Source organism: Pinus tabuliformis, chromosome X (assembly GCF_031772625.1).
Source record: "Pinus tabuliformis cultivar Carrire ecotype Pingquan chromosome X, CPIR1, whole genome shotgun sequence".
NCBI lineage: Eukaryota > Viridiplantae > Streptophyta > Pinopsida > Pinales > Pinaceae > Pinus > Pinus tabuliformis.
This window is the reverse complement of record NC_142308.1, coordinates 347,535,366-347,557,850: the sequence shown is the minus strand read 5'-3', so window position 1 is coordinate 347,557,850 and position 22,485 is coordinate 347,535,366. Positions and strand designations below refer to the sequence as shown.

Genomic DNA, 22,485 nt, shown 5'->3' with positions numbered 1-22,485 from the left:
TGAACCCAGATCAATGTCATCCCAGATCAATGGAGGTCATCCTAGCATAGGGAGTACGGTAGATACAACGATGTGTCCATTGATAGTACTACTATGGTCCCTAACCCCATTTCCCTACTCATTGGTCAGATGAGAGGTACTTCCCATGAGTCCCACACTGCATGGGTAGGATGCCTCGACAAGAGAACCACTCATCTTGTCCCTAAGTCGCCACGGGGTATCACAGGGGAACGCTGAACCATTCACCCTGTACACAACGCACAATTAGGGGAGGGTGAGTCGCCCTATGGTTGCTTGTTGCTCCAAGAAGTACCCCAAGCCTCCCGGAGCTCCCAGAGCTCAATGCATGCATCATGCAGGACCCTCATAAGAGGGTCTCTCAACGACTCCAAGTCGTGCGAGAAAGTCACAAATTTGACCTTTCCCCTGGGGCTTCAACAGAATGTCTGTGACCTGTACATTAGTCTCAATGCGATGGAGCCTCCTCGCTCATCGATGTACCATATCCCAGATAAGGTAGTATCTGATGTCTATATGCTGGAGCAATCATAAAATACGAGATTCCTCAATAATTGAATCCCCCCCTGGTTGACACAGAGGATCATAGTGGTATCCATCATGTGTGCAAACAACTTACTGAAAAACTTCCACGACCAGGCAGCGTCACACGAGATCGTAGCTATGTATTCGGTCTCAGCGGTGCTTATAGCAACCGTCTTCTACTTTCTGCTCATCTAGGATATCGAGCAAAACCCAAAGAGAACCAACACCCAGAAGTGCTCTTGCGATCCTCCACACTGCCTGCCCAGTCAACATTCGAATAGTCATGCAACTTCACATTTCCAGTAGTGTATCTCAATCCATGAGAGATTGTGCCCTGAAGATATCTTGGAAGATTCTTGGCACCAATCCAGTGAGGCTCAACCATATATGAGCTCATCATGCTATCTGCAAAACATATATCCGGACAGAAGTTCACCAAGAACATCAATGCGAATGAGTTTATGGAACTCAGAGGCATTTCCCAAATCTGGTCTGGCATCACTACCACATAACTTCTGAAAGTTAAGCTCCATCGAGGTAGTCACGGGCTTGTAGTTCACTATTCCAAATCCGGAATCCAACTCCCTCTTACTTCTGCAAATGAGAGGGTCTGCACCTGTCAGAAAGAGGTCGTCCTTACAAGGTGCCGGTATGAGAGGTCTATCATCCACAACCTTCAAGCAATGGTTTGGATCGACTTCACTCCTAGTGAATCTCAGCTTCATCAGATAGCTATCAATCCTCTCATACTATGCCCAGGGTGTTTTGCTTCAAGCCATAGAGGGCTTTCTTCCACCTGCTTACATGAGATTCCCGATCATGAATCTCAAACCCCACGGGTTGTTCCAAACCTGTAGACCTGCTACATTAGGGGAATGGTCCCCTTGTAAGATTTTCCTTCGGTACATCTCAGACATGTACCTTCATGCTCTTCTTGAATTCAGGCATCCCTGTCACCATCTGGCTCACATCGGGTAGGGCCGCATAATAAGTAGACCTTCAGTGCTATAGATGAGATGTGTCGATTGACATGGTCCCCAATGGACCATCCCGCAGCTTGATACAAATTGCCAACCTTGAACTCAAAAGCATTTTTGAAAATTCTATTTTCAAACACGTACCTTTCCATCGATGAATGCCACCCTGAAACCTTTGATTTCCATTGCCGAAATGGACACCAGGTTCTTCTTGCGATCATGTACATAAAGAGATTCTCGTAAATGAATCGAGTTACTCTCATCCAATTGAGGGGTAACATTCCCTACACCCTTTCCGGGATAGGTGGCATCGACTCCAAGTATAATCCAACAATTGTTTCCATCTCTACCAAATTAGAGAGAGCACCCTGCTATCCGATGAAGTGCCTTGAAGCACTACAATCAATAAGCTAGATTCCCAAAGAGTCTGAAGGAGAGGGCCAATACGAGATAACGCTTCTTTATCTTATCAGAAACAACATTTGATTCTTCATACCTGGGGTTCCTTGCTTTCTTTGAAGAGTCGACCGTTTCCTTGATGACCTGCATTAGCTGTCATTCCTTTGATCATTGAAGATGTCCCTGGAATGATTGTTATCATCATCAAGTGATGTGTCCCTACCATTCGGACACTCCTTCGCATGATGGATGAACTTATTACAAACAGGGCATTTGCCTTAACTTCCACCCTTAGATTTGGACTTCGCAATGAAGTGATCTTTAGGTAGGCCATCAGAAGCTTCCGCTGCGCCATTCTGATAAGATTCTCTACTTCGATTTCACCCTTGGTGAATTTGAAGAGGGATGAGGAATCCATTGATTCTTTTGTCCTTTCCCAATTCTCTTCAGTGATTGCTCTTTTACTCTTGCTTGGGCTTTGTCTTCACCTCAACTTTGATTCCATGTTAATTTTAAGTAAGTTCTATGTTTAGAGAAATTTATTTCAATTTTCACAGTTAGCTCAATATCTTTTCCAGATTAGCAATCACATCAAGATTAAAGTAAATTGCAGATAGAACATAAACATAGATCGCAGAAGACAAGCCAAGACAAGAGGACAAAAGATGTGGTGCTAGCCAGGGACAAACCCCAATGAAGGGAAACCCTTGATTAATTCTTCTTATATGTTCTTCAATAGTTCAGTAGAGAGAGAGAGAGAGAGAGAGAGAGAGAGAGAGTATATATACAACAGAAGTCAACACTTTGACTTATCTAAATAAGAGCATAGATCATCTCTAAGTAGATGATACATGAGGTAGCTGAACTCAGTTGAAGACATGCTGCTTCAACTGATTCTCCCAGGTGACTCCATCACCATGCTACACCTATCATTGTGCTGCTCCTCATCATCTTGCTGCACCTCACTGCGCTGGACCATGTTGCCCCCATCATCTCTATGCTGCATCTCATCATGCTTCATCAATCATGACTGTACCCATCATTGTACTACATCATGTGCCATCATGTGCCATTGCTGCACCATGCTTGCCATACAGTCCCATGTGCTTACTGCACCATGCTTGCCACTATGTGCTTACTGCACCTTGCCCAATGTGCTTGCAACACTATGCTTGCTGCTGTCCCATTGCTGCACCATGTCATTGCTGCTGTCCCAATTGTTACTGCTGTCCCATCATCATTGCTGCTGTCCTATCATCATTGTTGTTGTCCCATTGTTGCATTGTTGTACCATGCTGCTATCCCAATGTGTTTGCAGCACCATCCTGTTGTTGCTGTCCCATTGTGTTTGCTGTCCCAATTTGCCAATGTGTTTGCAGTGCCATCCTATTGCTGCTGTCCCAATGTGCCAATGTGTTTGCAACACCATCCTATTGCTGCTGTCCCAATGTGTTTGTAGCACCATCCTGTTGCTGCTGCCCCAATGTGTATCACAACTCCCTTCCAACACTTTCGGACCCCTGTTTGCCCTTCAGACAGTCCTGAAATCCATGCTGGGATTTCCTTTCTTTGCTGAGGTCTAGCTTAGAAATTATCCTCCTCAACGAGCTCCTTTATGATGTATTGTGTGTTGCACAATGGACTGCGGCTAGGGCATCCTTAGGACAACGTCAAGGGCTTCCTTAGGACAGCGTCTAGGGCTTCTTTAGGACGACATCTAGGGCTTGTTAAGGCCTCCTCCACAACTGCGTTAAACTTCTTCCATGACAAAGGTAAGGGCTCCTTTAAATCAACGTGTAGATCCCTTCCATAGCTTTGCTGGCCTGTCTTCTTTGCTGCGACTAGGGTAGCCTCCTTTCCTCCAAAGTCTAGGGCTTCCTCTCCTAGATTTCTCTTCCACTAAAACCCAAAGCGAGTGGAAAGAAGTGTTTGTAGAATGACTCTCAAGTCATCTCCTTTTATACTAAAACGTTGAGCACATGTGGGTGTTATTTAGTCGTTGGCCGACCTTGACGAATTGTCTTATAACACAAATAAATTCATAACTTCATAAATACTTGTTGGAATCGGATGATCTTTAGATCAATCCTACACCTCTCGATGAGAGGGATCCAAGAAAAATATCAACTGCTATGAATAAGATGACCCACATGGAGTTTGGCCCTAGTTGCCAATTTTAACAAATAAGATTTTCCGTAAATAGGTTGCCAAACCCATTGTCAGTGATGGAGTCTCCAAGTATATGATTTTGTGGATCCAAGGACATCTTAATAGCGTCCTTGTATGATTTAGGATGTTTGTGAGCTCATTAGTGGACCCTCTTGTATTTGATGTATTGGGGTAACCTTGGATTTGGTTGTCCTAGGATTGACATTTGAAGCATGCATTAGGTAGATTAAGGTATTGGACCTTCTATTAATGCACTACTTTTGTCATCTAGGTTGAAATTTTATCTCCAAGGTTGCACTTAAGCAAGTGAACTTGTGATGTTCCACTTTCCATAAAAAGCACATAACGGGCCACATTGTCTAAATTATTATGCACAAAGATTGAGATCCAAGTCCCCAATATGAGTTCATAGAATTTTAGAAATGCCTTTTGCCTCCGAATTTAGAATACAACATTTATTAAGTGCATCCTTGTTAGGCATTTTAGTTTCGAAATGAAGGGTAATTCCTTTATACTCCAAATTCTTTCCTCTTGTTGTATACTCATTAATTTTGTTCAAGAAGAAATTAAAATAACCATTAGTGAAAGCCAAGTTCAAGGAACCTTATTATTGGACCCTTGTGCATTCCCCTTTATGGCTTGTGTTACAACTTACATGATCAACTTATGTATTTGAATCTTAATCAATTTCCTTCGGCTAGTTACTACACTCTTCATGCATGTGTCAACATGGTTTACATCACACTACCATTGTTTTGGGTGTTGACCAAATCAGTATGGGGAGGCATGATCAAAATAGATCTGATTCTAAGTCAATAGATCCAGTGCCAAATGCTTTGACTAAACTTATCCATCACGGTGAATCGTGCTAATCCTTGCTAGTTAAACACTGCAATTTTGCATGGATCCCATTTACAAAAATAATTGTTAAATTGTCGTTTGCCTTAACATTCCCCATCGCTTTTGCATGACACTGACCCATGTTCTTCATTGTTTGGTTCTCTCACCTGGACATTCTTAATCAAATTCAAAGTACCAATGACATTTACGAGGGGAATAACCCTTTAATTGAGAGCTACAGTTAAGGATGAATCAATTTGAGCTACCATTTGAGGATCCAAGGCTCTGACAACCAATTATTTTGGGCTCATCTTCACATCCAACTCTTAGCTTGCATTAAGAGGGATTAACTCCTATAATGAGCTGCAAGCTCTTGATTTTCCACACCAACCATAGATCACACCATCATCAAAGAGAGGGTCTTGTCATGATTTACCTTGATCATAAACACTGGTAGTTGAATATTGTTGGCTGGGTGAATTTCTACCTTGGTAGGGCTTCCTCCCATCTCTTTCTGTCTTTTGATTGTGCTAAATTAGTTGAAATCCTTAATTGCAATGTTTATATATGGGTAGGAAGGATTTTCTAAATTTAACTATAATGTATAAGGTACCATGTTTCTATAATCTTCATGAAGCTCTTTCAATTCAAATTGGTCCAGCCCTACCCACCAAAATGCAAAATAAGGTATTGGTGGCGGTTATTTATATGATACATTTTATGATTTTTTGAGGGGTGTGTTGAACTCTTCCTTCTTGGCAAGTTGCTTCTGAATGAGTGATTAAAAGATAATAGTTTGTAATGTTATATTTTCTTGGCCATAAAGATTCATTTTTAGGTAGAAGAGCTCCTTTGTATCATATAATAGTCAATGTCCAAGACATTGTTAACAACAAAGTCAAGGTAGCTCTTTTAGAAAGCAGTTGTAGAGTTATATTGCTTTTATGTGGCTTAGAGTTTGAAGATGGGGCTTTGATATATATTCATTGCTGAAATATGGGAAGCTCCAACATTGGATGATAGGAGAAATTCTTGCTAGAGAAAGCCGTAAAGTGGCCTTCTTATATGAGTCATCGATTCATGATACAATTATATATCCGTCAATTATATTGAAGGGATATTGGTACATGATGTTAGTTGCATTGCATTGTGTTAATTGCTTATGGGACTACAAGTTACTTTTGAATTTATATTTATAGTCTAGGACATAGGATGGTTATGTGTTCACTGTTTTGTACTCTTCTTCACTTATTGAATACATACTCATTAGTCCTATTAATCCCTTTAGGCTATTTGCAGGGTTTATGGTCATGATGTTTGTTACAACAAAATCTAGGGTTTATAGTCAACGTCCAAGACATTGTTAGCAACAAAGTCAAGTTAGCTCTCATAGAAAGCACTTGTAGAATTATATTGCTTTTATCTGGCTTAGAGTTTGAAGATGGGGCTTTGATATATATTCATTGTTGAAATATGGGAGGCTTCAACATTGGATGATAGGAGAAATTCTTGCTAGAGAAAGCCGTAAAGTGGCCTCTTTATATGAGTCATCGATTCATGATACAATTACATATCCATTAGTTATATTGAAGGGATATTGGTACATGATGTTAGTTGCATTGCATTGTGTTAATTGCTTATGGGACTACAAGTTACTTCTGAATCTATATTTATAGTCTAGGACATAGGATGGTTATGTGTTCAATGTTTTGTACTCTTATTTGCTTATTTAATACATACTCATTAGTCCTATTGATCCCTGTAGGCTATTTGCAGGGTTTATGGTCATGATGTTTGTTACAACAAAATCTAGCACCTCATGTGATGTAAAATTCCAAGCATCAAGGAGATATTCTTGTGCAACATAGGAAGGCTACCCACTATCACCACAACCACTCTTCCTATCAATTTTCAAGGGGGTTTCCTAAAGATAGGATGTAAGGCTATAAAGTGGAGGGACAAGGTGATTTATTGAAGGATAAACCTAAGCAAAACAAATGGTTGTAGTATGGATGGATAATTAAATGGTGTGCAAACAAAAGATGAAGGTAGAAAACCCCAAGACCAAGTGCTTATCAAACTTTGCTCAAAATGGAGTCAAGCAAGTATAGATCTAAGAGGGCAAATGTATATTGTTATGCTAAACCAACCTTAATTTGCTGAAACCCATTGCGGAAAATTACGTTGGAAAGCTAGGGTTGCCATTTGTAAAACATTGCTATGAAGGCGATGCCATATTATGCTAGAAGCAACTAAGTTTGTTAGATGTAAGCTTAACATGACAACAATAAAACTAAGAGGGATTCTATCCTTTGATTACATTATCCAAATGGCACATGGTTCATTACAAGGCTTTCAAAAATTACAAGGGTTTCCTACAACAATAAACAACATATAAATACACACAAACATGAAGCCTCACATACAAAATATGCTAGTATAAGTAAATGGTGTGCGAACAAAGTGTGAAAATACACAAACATGAAGCCTCTCATACCTATAATATTAAGTCTTACCACTGAGGTAATTCCACCAAGGAAAGTGCACTATCACAACATACATCATCACTAAATGAAAAAGGGACATGATGAAAGTGTCAACTCCATTTAGCATCAAGTATGCCCCCCATCACACTTCCAAGACATGAGAACAATGTAGAACACCCCTTCCTAGTAACACAAATAATACAACATCACCATGTAAAAAGTCACTAGGGAGCTCCAACAACATCATGGAACGTCCAGCTCCTAACACCATCATCAAACCCCCTGGGGGCTAGAACCATCATCCATGAACAAGATGAAGTACCTCCAAGATAAACAAGTATACCAAAACTAAAACATGATGAGATAGCATGCTCCACGGCGACCAATGTGCAACCAATGGGTGATCAACAAGGCAAGCACATGTGAGAAGACAACCTAACGAACAAGTATAATCTTCGAACTAAGGAGAAGTGAGACTCCCCAAACCAAATGTTGAAAAATGTAACTAGGTTCGGTTTTCATTTAATGTATTTGAGTCATCATGAAGATGTACTTGTCAAAAGAATGAAGAAACTACTTTTTATTATTGTGACAATGACTTATTAAAGCATGTGTTTCATGCTTGGGTCATCATTATATTAGTTAAAGTCCCCATTGTGGACTCCTAGGATTAATATCGAGTTTATAGAGTCATTGTATATTCAAAGAGACCCTTCTTGGGCTTTTGAATCATGTAAAAAGGTTTAGTATTGAGTCAAATATGATTTATGTATCCTCCACACCAAGTCGGCCTAAGGACACCAATATGACCTCCGTTGAAGCCTATAAATAGAATCAAGTCGAATTCATTTGGATCATCTCACCTCAATCTAGTTCGATATCTCTAAGGAAGTCGAAGAAGTGCGAAGTGGGTCTAAGGAAGCTAAAGGAAATGTGAGTTGGGTGGAGTTTAAGGAGAAGAAGAAAATCAAACTTTTGGCGCCTCTCACTCTTTGTTTCGTGCCCTATTTTGGGAGATCGAAGTCTTCCAAATTTCGCTGATGTCGGAAGTTCCCTGATGCCAAAAACTGCTACATAGTCGAATTTGCTGGAAAAGAGGTCGAAGATCTGAGAGGTTGACTTGGTGTGGAGGGAAGGTTTGGTCTTTGTCTAGGGTGAAGAGTCTCAAAGAATACTATTGAAAGGAAGAGAATTTTGATTGGGTTTTCCCCTCGAGGGGGGTTTTGCCCTGGCATAGTGCCTACATCTTGTGTCTCTTGTTTTGTGATCTTCATACACACATAATATGGTAATTGCTTGATGAAAGATAAGATAATAAAGAAGTAAAAGAAGCCAACATAACTCACAAGTAATTATCAAGAAAGGAGAATCAAACCCTAATCTATTTGCATTGATTTTCCAACATGGTATCAGAGCTAAGGTAAGGAAAAGTTGAAGATCACTTTGTTGGCATGAATTCTTCCTCTTTGATGAACTACATAAGAATGGGTATCAATGCTGGACGCTGGATCAAGAAGGTCATCCATTACTTATTCAACAAGGTCAAAAGTCAAGGATTCTTGGCTGCTCCTACAGGTTCTCTTAATGATGAAAATGCATGGATCATTGATAATGGAGCATCAAGACACATAACATGAGAAAGTAAACAACTTCATACACCATCAAAGGAGCCATCTTCTCATGCAGTGGAATTGGGTGACAACAAAAGCTATGCTATTAGAGGCCTAGGATCAACATCGTTGAAGCTAGAAAATGGATTGAAGCTACACCTCAACAACATTCTATATGTTCCAGGTTTGAAAAAGAATTTGCTTTCTATTTCTTGTTTAGAAGATAAAGGGGAAAGAGTTGCTTTTGTTGATGGAAAAGTATTTGTTTGGGGAAAAGACTCTAGCATTGATAAAGCTATGGTTATTGGAGTTCGTGAAGGAAGCCTTTATAGAGTCATTACACCACCTCCTCAAGCTTTGGTTCATATGGAAATCAATCCCAATGAGCTATGGCATAGGAGGTATGGTCATCCCTACTCTTTGTCAATTGGTTCATGATATTCCCAATATGAAGTTAGATCATGAAGGTGTGTGTAAGGTATGCTCTTTGGGAAAAGTTGAAAACATACAAGAAAGCCATTTCCGAATAGTGAAACTAGGTATAAAGATATATTAGACCTCATCCATTCTGATGTGTGTGGGCCCATGTTTGACAAATCTCTTGGAGGTCATCTCTACTATGTGACATTCATTGATGACCATTCTAGAAAGACATGGCTCTACCTTCTCAAAACAAAAGATGAAGTATTTGATAAGTTGAAGGAGTTTAGGTCTGAAGTGGAAATCCTAACCGAAAGAAAGATAAAAACTCTAAGGTTTGACAATGGCGGGGAATACACTTCTAAGGATTTGATTGCATATTGTAAGGAAGCAAGTATTAAGACTCAAGAGGGAGCCCATTGTTCCGTATAATCCCGAACAAAATCGATTAGTCGAAAGAAAGAATTGTTCAATTGAAGAAGGCATTCGAACTATGCTCCTTGATCAAGACCTACCAAAATTCTTATGGGGAGAAGCGATAATGGCAATTGTATACATTCAAATAGAAGTTCTCATAAGAGTTTTGATAATACTACACCCAAAAAAGTATTCACTAGAAAGAAGCCGTGTGGATCACCTCCGAATCTTTGGAAGTCTAACATATATCCATGTTCCGAAGGACAAGCGAAAGAAGTTGGACTCTACAAGTATCAAGGGAATATTCGTTGGATATAGTCTCTCCTCAAAATAGAATCTACATAAAGGAAGGAAGACACATTGAAATATGCAGGGATGTCATACTCGATGAAAATTAGGCATACAAGAAATCAAAGGATATTCCTATTGATTCTGATGACGAAGAAGTTCCCATATTTGAAGAAGAAGTTCATCATGAAAACCTTACTACAAATCAAGAAGAAGAAGAAGGACCAAGTGAGCCTATTCAATCGGTGGTCATTCCAACCACAAGGAAAAGGCCAAATTGGTTAAAAGCCACATTAGAAGATGCTGAAGGACATGAAGCTGCGAAAGGAACCTTTAGGGAAAGTAAGAGACCAAAGAGATATTCTGGTTATGCTGCATATATGACAAAGTTGATTGAAACCGAACCATCTACATTCAAAGAAACTGCGCATCAAGAGGTTTGGAAGAAAGCAATGCAGGAAGAATATCAATCCATCATGAAGAATGGAGTTTGGGAAATCGTTCCTAGACCCAATGACAAATTGGTTGTCACATCCAAGTGGATCTATAAGATCAAACATGCTGTTGATGGAAGTATAGACAAGTACAAAGCAAGATTCGTTGCAAGGGGTTTCTCTCAAAAGGAAGGCATTGATTATGAAGAAACCTTTGCACCCACAACAAGGTACACTACCATTAGATCTTTGGTTTCATTGGTTGCTACAATGGGTTGGAATATCCATCAAATGGATGTGAAGACCGCATTTCTGAATGGGACCATTGATGAGGAAGTGTATATCGAACAACCCAAAGGCTTTGAAGTTAATAGCAGGGACTCTCATGTTTGTAGACTTAAGAAAGCCCTATATGGTTTGAAGCAAGCACCTAGGGCATGGTATGCAAGGATGGATTCACATCTACTTAGAATTGGGTTCATGAAGCGTTTTGCTGATCCAAATCTCTACATCATGGTTGTGAATAATGAGCCTGTCATTATTCTACTATATGTGGATGATCTATTCATCACAGATGTAGAGCGAAGAATTCAAGAATGCAAGAAGATGTTGGCAGTTGAATTTGAAATGAAGGATCTAGGACTGATGCACTATTACTTAGGTCTAGAAGTATGGCAAAAACCTGGGGAATATATTTGGGGCAACGAAAGTACATTATCAAGTTATTATAGAATTTTGAATGATGAATTTGAAGCCGATGACTAGATCACCAACCTCAAGAAGTTGAGGGGCTCTGACTCTAGTCTCGTGGATCCTACCCCATGTCGACAGTTGGTGGGTTCCCTAATGTATCTAGTAAATATTAGGCCAGATATATGGTTTGTAGTGAACATTCTAAGTCAGTTTCAATTGGAGTCTCGTCATGATCACTGGATAGCTGCCAAACATATAGTTAGGTATCTTTGTGGCACTATACATCACCACCTAAAGTATGATAGTAAGGAAGTCAAGCTAATTTGCTTCACAGACTCTGATTGGGGTGGCAGTGAGACTAATGGAGGGAGCACTACCGTAGGATGTTTTAGTTTGGGAGTTGCTATGATCTCATGGATGAGTAGGAAGCAAGATCTTGTTGCTTTAAGTAGTGCTGAGGCAGAATATGTAGCTGCATATGAAGTAGGAAAGGACGCTGTTTGGTTAAGGAAACTTATGTTAGATTTGCTCGAGAAGTCTCTAAGTCCTACTGTGATTAATTGTGACAATCAAAGTTGTATTAGATGTCAGGAGATCCTGTGTTTCATGCTAGGACGAAACATATCAACAATAAGTTCCACTTTATTAGAAACTTGGTGCAGGATGGGATCGTGAAATTGGAGTATGTCTCGACAGATGAACAGGTGGCAGACATACTAACAAAGGCTCTTCCTAATAAGAAGTTTGAATATCTAAGGAACCTACTTGGTTTGGTAAATATTGCTGATTGTATTGATGATAAGAATGTGAAAGAGATTTGTTGAGGCTTTGTGAGTGAAGCATTGCTTGAGAGGATATCTGTTGATGTCTAGGTCTCGAAGTTGGAAAGATGGCCTTGGTCATTGAGATCTGACACACACTTGGATTTCTGGGTTGATGGTTAACAAGTAAGCTTGATGGTACCTAGAGAGGCTGAAAGATTGAGTCCATTTTATTCCCTCCTGGATTGATTGCCCTGGTCAGGAATCTAGTCCGAGGAATTGCGATGCCTAAATTGTTGAGAGACTAGTGGAGAGATTGCCCTGGTTAGGAATCTAGAGCATGGCATTGCGGTACCTAAAGCTCTTCATTGTCCATATAGTTTGAGATCTTCCATAGTATTTGTAAATTATGAATACTTCCCTAGTTAAGAGGGAGTGTTGAAAAATGTAACTAGGTTTGGTCTTCATTTAATGTATTTAAGTCATCATGAAATGTACTTGTCAAAAGAATAAAGAAAATAATTTTTATTATTGTAACAATGACTTATTAAAGCATGAGTTTCATGCTTGGGTCATCATTATATTAGTCAAAGTCCCCATTGTGGACTCCTAGGATTGATATTGAGTCTATAGAGTCATTGTATATTCAAAGAGTTCCTTCTTGGGCTTTTGAATCATGTAAAAAGGTTTAGTATTGAGTCAAATATGATTTATGTATCCTCCACGCCAAGTCAGCCTAAGGACAATAATTCGACCTCCCTTGAAGCCTATAAATAGAAGCAAGTCGAATTCATTTGGAGCATCTCATCTCAAGCTAGTTCGATATCTCTAAGGAAGCTAGAGAAGTGCAAAGTGGGTCTAAGGAAGCTAAAGGAAGTGCGAGTTGGGTGGAGTCTAAGGAGAAGAAGAAAATCGAACTTTTGGTGCCTCTCTCTCTCTGTTTTGTGCCCTAGTTTGGGAGATCAAAGTCTTCCAAGTTTCGCTGATGCCGGAAGCTGCTACATAGTCGAAGTTGCTGGAAAAGAGGTCGAAGATCTGGGAGGTTGACTTGGTGTGGAGGGAAGGTTTGGTCTTTGTCTAGGGTGAAGAGTCTCAAAGAATACTATTGAAAGGAAGAGAATTTTGACTGGGTTTTCCCCTCGAGTGGGATTTTGCCCTGGCATAGTGCCTACATCTTGTGTCTCTTGTTTTGTGATCTTCATACACATAATATGGTAATTGCTTGATGAAAGATAAGATAATAAAGAAGTAAAAGAAGCCAACATAACTCACAAGTAATTATCAAGAAAGGAGAATCAAACCCTAATCTATTTACATTGATTTTCCAACACCAAAAGCCTTCATCAAATGATCTAATGCCACAAAGAGAAGGGGTTCCATGAAGATCTATCACCCCCAAGTTGGTCCAAAGTTACAAAGGGCACCAATTGCAAATCTCCATCACTGTGAGGCAAATCACAATGTGGAATGTCATACAATATGAGGTGTAACAAGGTTAGTTTGAAGTATAACCATGTAGTATTTCCAAAATATTGTGTATTCCTGATCATTAATTTGAGGTTGTTTTATGATTTGATAAATAAGATGTGTGAACACCTCAATAACAGTGAAAGTTACAAAAGGCTAGATAGTAACCCAATAGCTAAGGTTATCAAAGGTGTTAAAAGGGCCATTAAGGATTCCAATCTTGATGATGCAACAAAAAAAAGTTGTTACCCAGAGTTGAAATCACTCCTAGAATCTATGGTCTCCCCTAGATACAAAAAAGTGGGGTTCTACTCAAACCCTATTGTTAATACATTTGGATCTCCCACCTATGACCTTACTAAATTTGTTGCCATAGTTTTGAGTCCCATGGGAGGGAGTGCTGATTCATTTGTTAAGGATTTATCCCATTTTATTGAAATCATCAAAGATGAAATAGTGGATTCCAATGACATTATTGTTATCTTTGATGTAGCTCAACTCTTCACAAAATTTCCCCTAAATGCAGCTATTCAGGTAGTTAAGGAAGTCACTGATTCTAATACTGCTAGTTTGGTGGAAATTTGTCTGAGGAGTACCTTCTTTAGTTTCCAAAATGAGTATTATGAACAGATAAGTGGAGTAGCAATGGGTTCCCCACTCTCACCCATTGTTGCTAACCTTTATATGGAAAATTTCGAAAGGCTAGCCCTTGCTTCTTATCCATTGAAACCAGTGAGTTGGAAGAGGTTCGTTGATGACACCAATATGAAGTGGCCCCATAGTGATGATGAGATTAACAAGTTACTTGACCACCTTAATAGTATCTCTAAGGACATACAATTCACCATGGAGCTTGAAGAGAATGAAAGTATTTCGTTCTTGGATGTCCTACTTACCTGAAGACAACATGGCACATTTGGACACTCATAAAGAATTTGGACACATTTGGACACTCAAAAAGAAGACTCATGTTGAAAACTACCTCCATGCTGATTCCCATCACCGTCCCCTTCAAAAATTAGGTATTTTAAACACCCTGGCCACTAGGGTCTCTAGGATTTGTGACCTCGAACATCTCTAACAAGAATTTGATTACCTGGAGAAGGTTTTCAAAAATATTGGCTATAAAGAGAAACGCATCAAGAAGACATTTACCAAAGTTATAAGAAGAAGATCAGGCCAAACTAACTCCCCCAAGTTACAAGAAGAAGATCAGGCCAAACTAACTCCCCCAAGTTACAAGAAGAAGATCAGGCCAAACTAACTCCCCTGAAAACAATAACACGCCTAAGAAGGCATACCTTCCCTACATTCAGGGATTCACAGATAAGATTGCAAGAGTTCTAAAGGAGGAGAATATCATCACATCTTTAAACCTTTTGATCACTGTAAAATAAAGGATGAGATATGTTAAGGACAAAATTGACGTCCACCAACAAAAAGGAGTCTACAAGGTTTCTTGCTCATGTGGGAGATGTTACATTGGTGAAATAGGGAGATCATTCAAGACTAGAATAAAAGAGCACTTTGTTGACATTAAACATGAAGGGGTTAGTGTTAGAAAAAATCGATTAAGGGAAACTTTTAATTTACTTTTCCTTACATGAAATTTACTTGTGATATTATTTTCTTCTTGTTCTTGATTATGATTATGTTCTTATCATCAAATAAATGTCAAAACAATGAAGATCACAACCATACAAGAATCAACACAAGATATAGGGTCCAAGCCAAGGCAAAACCCCTCCAAGGAGAAAAACAAGAAAGAACTCTTCTTATAGAATCAATTTCAAAGGAGACTTCCAAGACCAAACCCTAGACCAAGGCTGCCACCAAGAACCAGGCCAACCAACCTTCCTCCTCCTGAAAATGCAAGACAAGGTCTCCAAAAGTAACGAACCAGAATCTTCTTATAACATTGCTCTTCTAGCCTTCATGTCTCACAAACAAGGTTTGCAACACCTTCCTGAAATTTTCGGACTTGTTGCATACCCAAAAACCCTAGGCGTCTCGCACGTGTGAGCTGCTACAGGGATAATACAGGCTTCCAAACATAATAGGGCTTGTCTCCTTTTATAGGCTTTTCTAGCCTTTCTAAGACCTTCACATGCTTCCTTCAAATGCAGATCGAACACAAAAAATGCTTGCTTGTTCTCCATCAAATGAGGTTGAAGCTCTTCCCTTTATAGCCTTTTTAAGATGCTCCATTAATCCTCTCTAGGCCAACTTCTCCTTGGCTGGCTGACTTGGTCTTGGGAGCCTTCTAGACGCTTCCAAATACAAAAATAATTTTTCTTCTTTGATACAAGTGCCTGAAAGGGTCTTTTACAATGTAACAATGACCCTTTTACTCATGTAAATCCTAGAAGACCTAATGACAAATATTTTGAGAATGAAACCCATGCTTTTGCAAAAAAATAAATTTTCATTTGTTCTTTACATCATTTTCTTTCTCCATTTGATAGATAAATAAGAATTACATCATAACAAGAGTAAAATGACAATTATGAAGACTGAAACTAGTTACATTCTTCAACAGTCAGATCCCTTGGCCTTAGCTGAACATTTTGTCAAAGCAAAACATCATGTCTGTATTGAAGACACCCAAATTCTTGCTAAAGAAAATCACCATTACAAAAGACGCATTAGGGAGGCTTTGGAAATTGCCAAGAATCCTGGTAACCTGAATAGAGATGAAGGCCTCAAAATCAGTAGGAATTGGCTTCAACTAATTAATCAATCTTGAGCATAATCCCCCTTTATCTATTCTAATTGATTCTTGTCCCTTGTTCTAACCAAATCTGCTTGTTTTCTTTCATTCCTCCTTTTTTCCACCCATCCTCTTATGTTTGACTCCTTGCTTTCTATTTTTCCCTGTTTTCCCCTCTCTTTTCGTTCCTCCTCCATTTGTCCTAACCCTATAACTCTCCTTTTATTTTATTCCCGTCTTTAACCCCTTGTCCTCTTGCCCCCTTGTTGAATGGTTTTTCCCTCTTCCCCCCTCTTTTTCCTTCCCCTCTATAATATTCCTCTTAGTAATATTAAATTTTTAAATTTTATATAATTAAGTTATTATATTATATAATTAATTAGTATAATATAATTAATTTATTATATAATTAATCAATTAATTAATTTACTAATTAAACCTATTCTACCTTCCATCAATTCCCCCTTTTTAACATATTGATATAATATTAAATTATATAATTAACTAACTAATTAATTTCAACCTTTCCTCCACTCCATTGATCCTTTTTAATAGATTGATATAATACTTATACATTATTATTACATTCTAACTTATATATTAATATATATTTATAATATTCTAATGTATATATTAATATATATTTATATTATAATATTATTAATACTATTATCAATATGTTATATACCCTTTATCTCTATCTAATATATTAATTATTAGCTTACCTATTCATTAATTTTAACATATTAATCTTTGAATGCACCATTCAATTTTTTTTTTTAAAGCCAAACTTTCTCCTTGTTTTCTCTTCCCCTCTCTATCTTGCATTTATAGCTTTCCTTCCTTATTTCTTCTCCTTGACTCTCCTCGACTTTTCTGTCTTGATGATGAATCTGTTTAATAGATTCGAAATATCAACCTATCAAAATGTCTACTGTGGAGTCTACTACGGAAAATTCAAATTTCAAATACTAAAGTGTAAAGAATGACTATGGTTCTTTTTATTTGTTCAGATTCTTTAGTTCCTATATATGCCGAATGACTAGAAAATATGTTCTAGCTTGCTAAAGTGATTATATTTTGCAGGTTGTCCTAGTGTTCAACGTGTTGCTGCTGAGCTTATTCCTCGATATGCTTTATATTGTCCAACTGCCCTTGAAGCTGCTTGCAGAGTAACAATGCAAATTGGTAACTGGAGCTCGTCTGTAGCATTGCAGGGGGAAGACAGTGATGACATAGCTTTTGAGACAGCAAAGGCCTGCCTTTTTGGGCTGGTAGATATCTCATGTGCTGCTACGTCGATGACTTCAAACAAATCGGTTGCTAGCAGCATTTGTTCAGTTGTTTTCAGGAGTGTATTGTCATTCTTCATTCACCAACTCGATGGCAAGGGACTATACAATTTTGAAGACATTGAAGTTGAAAAATTGCATGGCTCAAAAGATTGCTTTTCTGAAATCAAACAGAAAGCAATACAGAAAGATAATCCTTTAAGCGTGAAACTGTGGAAAATTATTTCTCTAAGTGTTGTCAGGATTTTCTTCTGTTGTCCTCAAAGTATGTTGGCAGCTTGCTTTGAGCTGTTAGGATCAAAAGATACTGAAAGACGTAAAGAGGGGCATTGTTTTTTAAGACACATAATGGGTGAAAATAGCACCAAAGATGGTAATGTCTCATCACATAGGGTAGGTGATGGTGTGTCTAATTCAAATTTTACTGAAGATGGTTTCAATTCAGTCGAGAATGTTGAAAAGAGGCCAGTGACAGATAATATCTCTGAAGGTGATACTCCTGCAGCAGAGAGCCCAAGAGTTTTCTCAGATATGAGCTTGGTAGCCAAGGTAATGACTCAGTCAGATGCACTATATAGATAGAAGTTTATACTATATGCCTATCAGGTTTTTGAAACTTTTCAGGCAACTGCGTATTTCATTCTATTTAAAATTTTTATTCTGTGCAAATCATCAGAATCCAGTGCACCAAGGATCACTTTGTTTCATTGATTATGAGCTTTTCTGGCTGCAGATACATTTGCATCATTTTTTTTTGTTGTCTCAGAAATGTGTATGTGGACTTTTATGACTTAGGTGTTGAGGAGTAGCAACTTTTTGGTTATTTATGTTCTTTTACAAGTTAACAAGTGGAAAAATCTTGAAAATTTGAAAGGAATTCAAGTACTTACAGCCCTTCAGTTAGCAAATGTGGAATGAAGATCTCTTGTAGCCCCCCACTCAGTAAGCGCATAATGAGTTGGGTTCAATGAAGGTAGCAGATCTAATCTCTTGCCAGAATGAAAAGGGTATATCAGGACCTACACACACAGCTTTGGGATGTAAATTTGAAAATTTTGACTTGGAAACTTCTTAAATATTGATTTATCAATGTTTTGTACACTTGCAAGGTCTTTTTTTTGCTTTTGTCTTCTTATTAGATTCCCATGTCATTTGAACCCTGGTTAAAGTGTATAATGAAATGGCCTTGATACACATTGTGATTTGCAGTGCAAACTTTAGTCTTTTAAGGCTAGGTTTGTTTTAACATGTTATACGGTGGAATTAGCTGTGTTATGTGAAGCTCTGTTGTTTGTTTGTGTGTGTATTCTAAATTTGGTTATTTGCTTGCTTTCAGATCACTAATTTAATAATTCATTCTGAGACAGCTAAAGCATAATACAAAATATTGCTAGGGCTTAATTGACCAGTATAACCACTATTAGTAAATATGTTAGAGACTAATCCGTAATCTGACTGTTGCTATCCAGAACCATCTTGATTCTTGATATATCAAAAAGCATCGTTACAAGTCTCTATGCTGTAATCTGTTTATAATTATCGTGGACCTTCGGTGGCCTAATTTCAGATTTAAAGATGAACTTAAGTACTATGCTGTACAAATATGTACCTAGTCCATATGCATCTTTATTTGACAGGTTTCTCTTGTGGGTTGCACACCCATGTAGATGTGGTCCTATTTTTTGACATAAATTCTTCATTTATTCGCACAATTGAAAGTAAATAGTCCATTTGGCTTGCCTGTTGGATAATTTTCCAACAGTTATACTGCCCTACTACTCAAATATACGTATTGACCATCCTCAATAGGAGATATCATATATGAAGGTCTACTTGTGGATTCTCAAATCTGTACCTCACCTGTTGGTCTATTGTTGCATATCAAATTTTTACTACACAAAGCAGCCTTCACGTTGATGGCATATTTTAACTAGGGTACTCTCATAACCAACTATTACATAATAATACTTCTCTTGCCAAGCTTCTGTGTTTGGAGAGAATAACCACTCTGAAAATTTCCAAGCCTGGGTAACTAATGTCCTTATGATCTCAGATAAATAATAAATTACTAAAATTAAATTCAAACTATAGCATCAATTACAAAACTGAAAATATAATAGCAGAAGCATAAAACACAGTTTCACACGTACACAGGTAAATACATCTTCAAATCAACTTTTCATTCCTTTGAAAAGCTTACAAGGATACCTCCATATGCTGCTAGAAAAACAGCACTGTCCAGTTACAAAAACACTTTGATCTGAGATTGTACGACCTACTGAGAAAGTACAGTTTGCTGGAAAAACCCAGAAACAGCAGAAAACTGCTGCACAGCCTGTTGGACAGCATGTATGGCTTACTTGTAAGACCATATGGAACTGTTCCGTACTCCCTTTCGCCTTTGCCCAAATCCCTTCTTTCTCTTTCTCTCAGTTGCTCGACTGTCCAAGTGTGTTGAAAGTCTATACCTTGACCTGTCTTTGTACTTTTAGCTGAGAATCATTTTTTAAGATTACTCCTAGTCTAAGTCATGTACAAGATACACTGTTTAGATTCAAATATTAAATGAAACACTTTTATTTTTCTACGAGAGCGAATTACAAAATAGAATTACTTTTTCAAAAATATCTTGAGACTCGAATTATTTCTTGCACTTTCATGTTGAACTTGTGCAGAAGTCCTGTTTGAAATATAATTCTCAACACACTCAACTCCAGGGTTTGAAAAATAAATGATAGAAAAATCCCGAGGTGCAACTTCCAATATTTGATTATGGTAGTGCAGGAAGAAAGTTTCATGGAGTCTGTGGAAGAAATGAAGCATCGACTGTGAATCTTATCCAGACATAAAAAGGGACCATCCACATGGATCCAAATACCTCAATCCACACCATTGAAATATCTGAGGAGGAGGTTGTGAAGCCTTCAACAATGAGATCTAACCAAACTATCAACTTGTCAACTATATGAAATGATCATAGTCCCACTTTCAATCGTTAGGTGAAAATTCTGTAGTACGATTTTGTAGTTGAAATGGAGCGGCACATGTGGTTAAGAAAGATCTAGTTAGCATTCAACTTGCAATACTTTGACAACCAGGAGGATAAGCTAAATGTGGCCTGAACATTTGGATGTGGCAACACTTATTTGGGGTGAGAGATGGGTCTTTAGAAACCATAGAGGGGTCTTTGGTGAGTTTGTAGATTGGTTAACTCAGAGAGAAGATTATAACTGGGAAGAGCTCTATGATGTTCAACTCATACACTTGTTCCAGAAAGAGATGATAGTTGAAGAATACGTTGAGAAGTTGAAGGTTATAGAGTTAAAGGCCAACTTTTTTGTTTTGTAGGTGAAAGATCTACATATCAAATTTGAGGTCAGAAATTGGGATTGAGGTAAGAATGTTTGAACTTGATTTCTAGACAAACCCATTAGCTTAGCTAGAAGAGCATGTAGTCACGTTGGAGCTTTAAAGAGCAGGGTACTCAGATGTAATAAAAAAGTTCTGCATATGATGGGAGAGCCAACTAAGAGGGGAAATGTAAAATATTACAACTTAAAAATCCTACTTTCTAGCCTATTCAAAAGCCTAATCCCTCAGCCTTACATTGCTATTTCAAATGCTCTCATCCCTAGTTTAAGGGACATGCTTGCAAGTTGCAACCCTCATTTTTTATAATGGCTGCAGATTACTCTACTCTAATTTTGAATTTGAACTCGAGGAGGACACTTTTCTTCAACAACCAGATAGCCACAAGATCAATACCCTCAATACCCTCACCATTAGAAACAAGAAACCCATAGACTCCGTACTTGTAATGAATGGGTTGGGTAGTGTTACCGATCTTTTTAGCACAACTACTATGGGCCCAGCAAGCTGCTAGATTGGCACATGTAGGGCAGGGATCCACTGTCACCTCGGCCCAATTCCCTGCTATTTAGGTCCAACACCCCCCTAAACAACCAAGGGAGGAGTCCCCAAATACCCCCCAACAACTTCGGTTTGTGTCCAATGCCTTATATGGAGTCAATGCGGTGGATACATTTTTGATCTTTTTGCTGTCCTACGTAAAAACAGTGCTAAAAGTAATGTAGATTTCTAACAAGAGATGCTATTAGCCAAAATAACTCAAAGATAGATGTGACCTATGGATTTTGGTCTACTAAATTGACCTTAACCAAAAATGTAATTATTTACTAGTTTTGAATCTTGATGTCTGGTTAAGAAGGTACAAGTGATAATAGCTTGCTGTCCTATATGATAGACTGTAAAACCTCTGTAAAAATGCTAGTACAACAACCTATTTTATCTTATCAGCCAACCCACTATGTGTAAAACACCTCTAGGGAGTTACCCAGACCCTAAAGTGTGGAATAGCTAGAGGGTGATTATAGAGGCATTAAGGCCTACCCTCTATTAAATTAAATCTGAAAATCAATTTCCAGCTAATCAGCCTCTAGCTAGCTGGAAATTGATTTTCAGATTCCTGGGTTATGCTTATTTATCCAGTATTTTTTCATAAAATTATTTGATGATTTAAACAGTTGGAAAATGAAATAAAATCAACTCAAACATAAAAGTGTGACTAGAAATTGATTTAGAGCTGAAAATATCAAGTTTTAGTGTAGTAGACTCATGTGTAGGCCTGCAGAACTTGTTTTTGGTGGTTGAACATGAAGGTCCAACAAGCAGATTGCCCTTTTAACCTGCTGATCTGCAACCAATAGACTAGATACAATTGTAAAATGAAAGAAATAGGAACTTGTATCAAAGTGGGGGTTAGATCTAACAATTTAGCTAATTTTCCCCAATAAATAACTTAATGTAAATTGATTAAAAAATAAAAACCAGCGAGCAAATTTTATTCTAATTTTAGAAAAATAAAAGGAAATTTGAGAATTTTGGATTTTTTGGTTGTTGAAGTTTTACCTATGCCTTGGAGTCTCACCCTTTGTTGGAGTGTGAAGTAGATGTCCATG

General features: G+C 38.1%; 1 protein-coding gene across 3 annotated transcripts in view; it reads left to right on the top strand.

Moving 5' to 3' along the window:
* LOC149139887 (nucleic acid binding protein) overlaps positions 1-22,485 on the top strand; it is a 188,633-nt gene that overhangs the window by 46,310 nt on the left and 119,838 nt on the right. For all 3 annotated transcript variants that reach the window (XM_089447285.1, XM_089447287.1, XM_089447286.1), the window contains exon 2: positions 17,301-18,055. In XM_089447285.1, the coding sequence (XP_089303411.1) occupies positions 17,301-18,055 (755 nt within the window). The remainder of the gene's footprint in view (positions 1-17,300; positions 18,056-22,485) is intronic.